The sequence below is a fragment of the Phaethon lepturus genome, unplaced genomic scaffold (genome assembly GCF_000687285.1).
Source record: "Phaethon lepturus isolate BGI_N335 unplaced genomic scaffold, ASM68728v1 scaffold26838, whole genome shotgun sequence".
NCBI lineage: Eukaryota > Metazoa > Chordata > Aves > Phaethontiformes > Phaethontidae > Phaethon > Phaethon lepturus.
The window spans coordinates 35,024-35,226 of NW_010555904.1; the positions used below are offsets into that span (position 1 = coordinate 35,024).

General features: G+C 70.4%; 1 protein-coding gene across 2 annotated transcripts in view; it reads right to left on the reverse strand.

The window, feature by feature from the left end:
• The window catches only part of RAB4A (RAB4A, member RAS oncogene family), a 17,676-nt gene extending 17,477 nt beyond the window's left edge, over positions 1-199 (reverse strand). For both annotated transcript variants that reach the window (XM_010292320.1, XM_010292321.1), the window contains exon 1: positions 118-199. In XM_010292320.1, the coding sequence (XP_010290622.1) occupies positions 118-148 (31 nt within the window). In that variant the 5' untranslated portion in view covers positions 149-199. The remainder of the gene's footprint in view (positions 1-117) is intronic.
• Between the last annotated feature and the right edge of the window lie 4 nt (positions 200-203).

The following is a 203-nucleotide window of genomic DNA, read 5'->3' on the forward strand; positions in this document are numbered from 1 at the left end:
CCCGCACGCTACCGTTCCCCCAGTCCGCAGGAGACGATAGCCCGAGCCCAGGCCCGCTCCCACGGAGGGAGGAGGAAGAGGAGGGTCCCTCCACCCCGCTCCGCCCTCGGTTCCTACCGTAGGTTTCGGACATGGCAGTCTGCGACATTTCGGGAGCGGCGAGACCCCCCTCCTACTCCTCCTCCCCCCCGTGCCCGGGGACG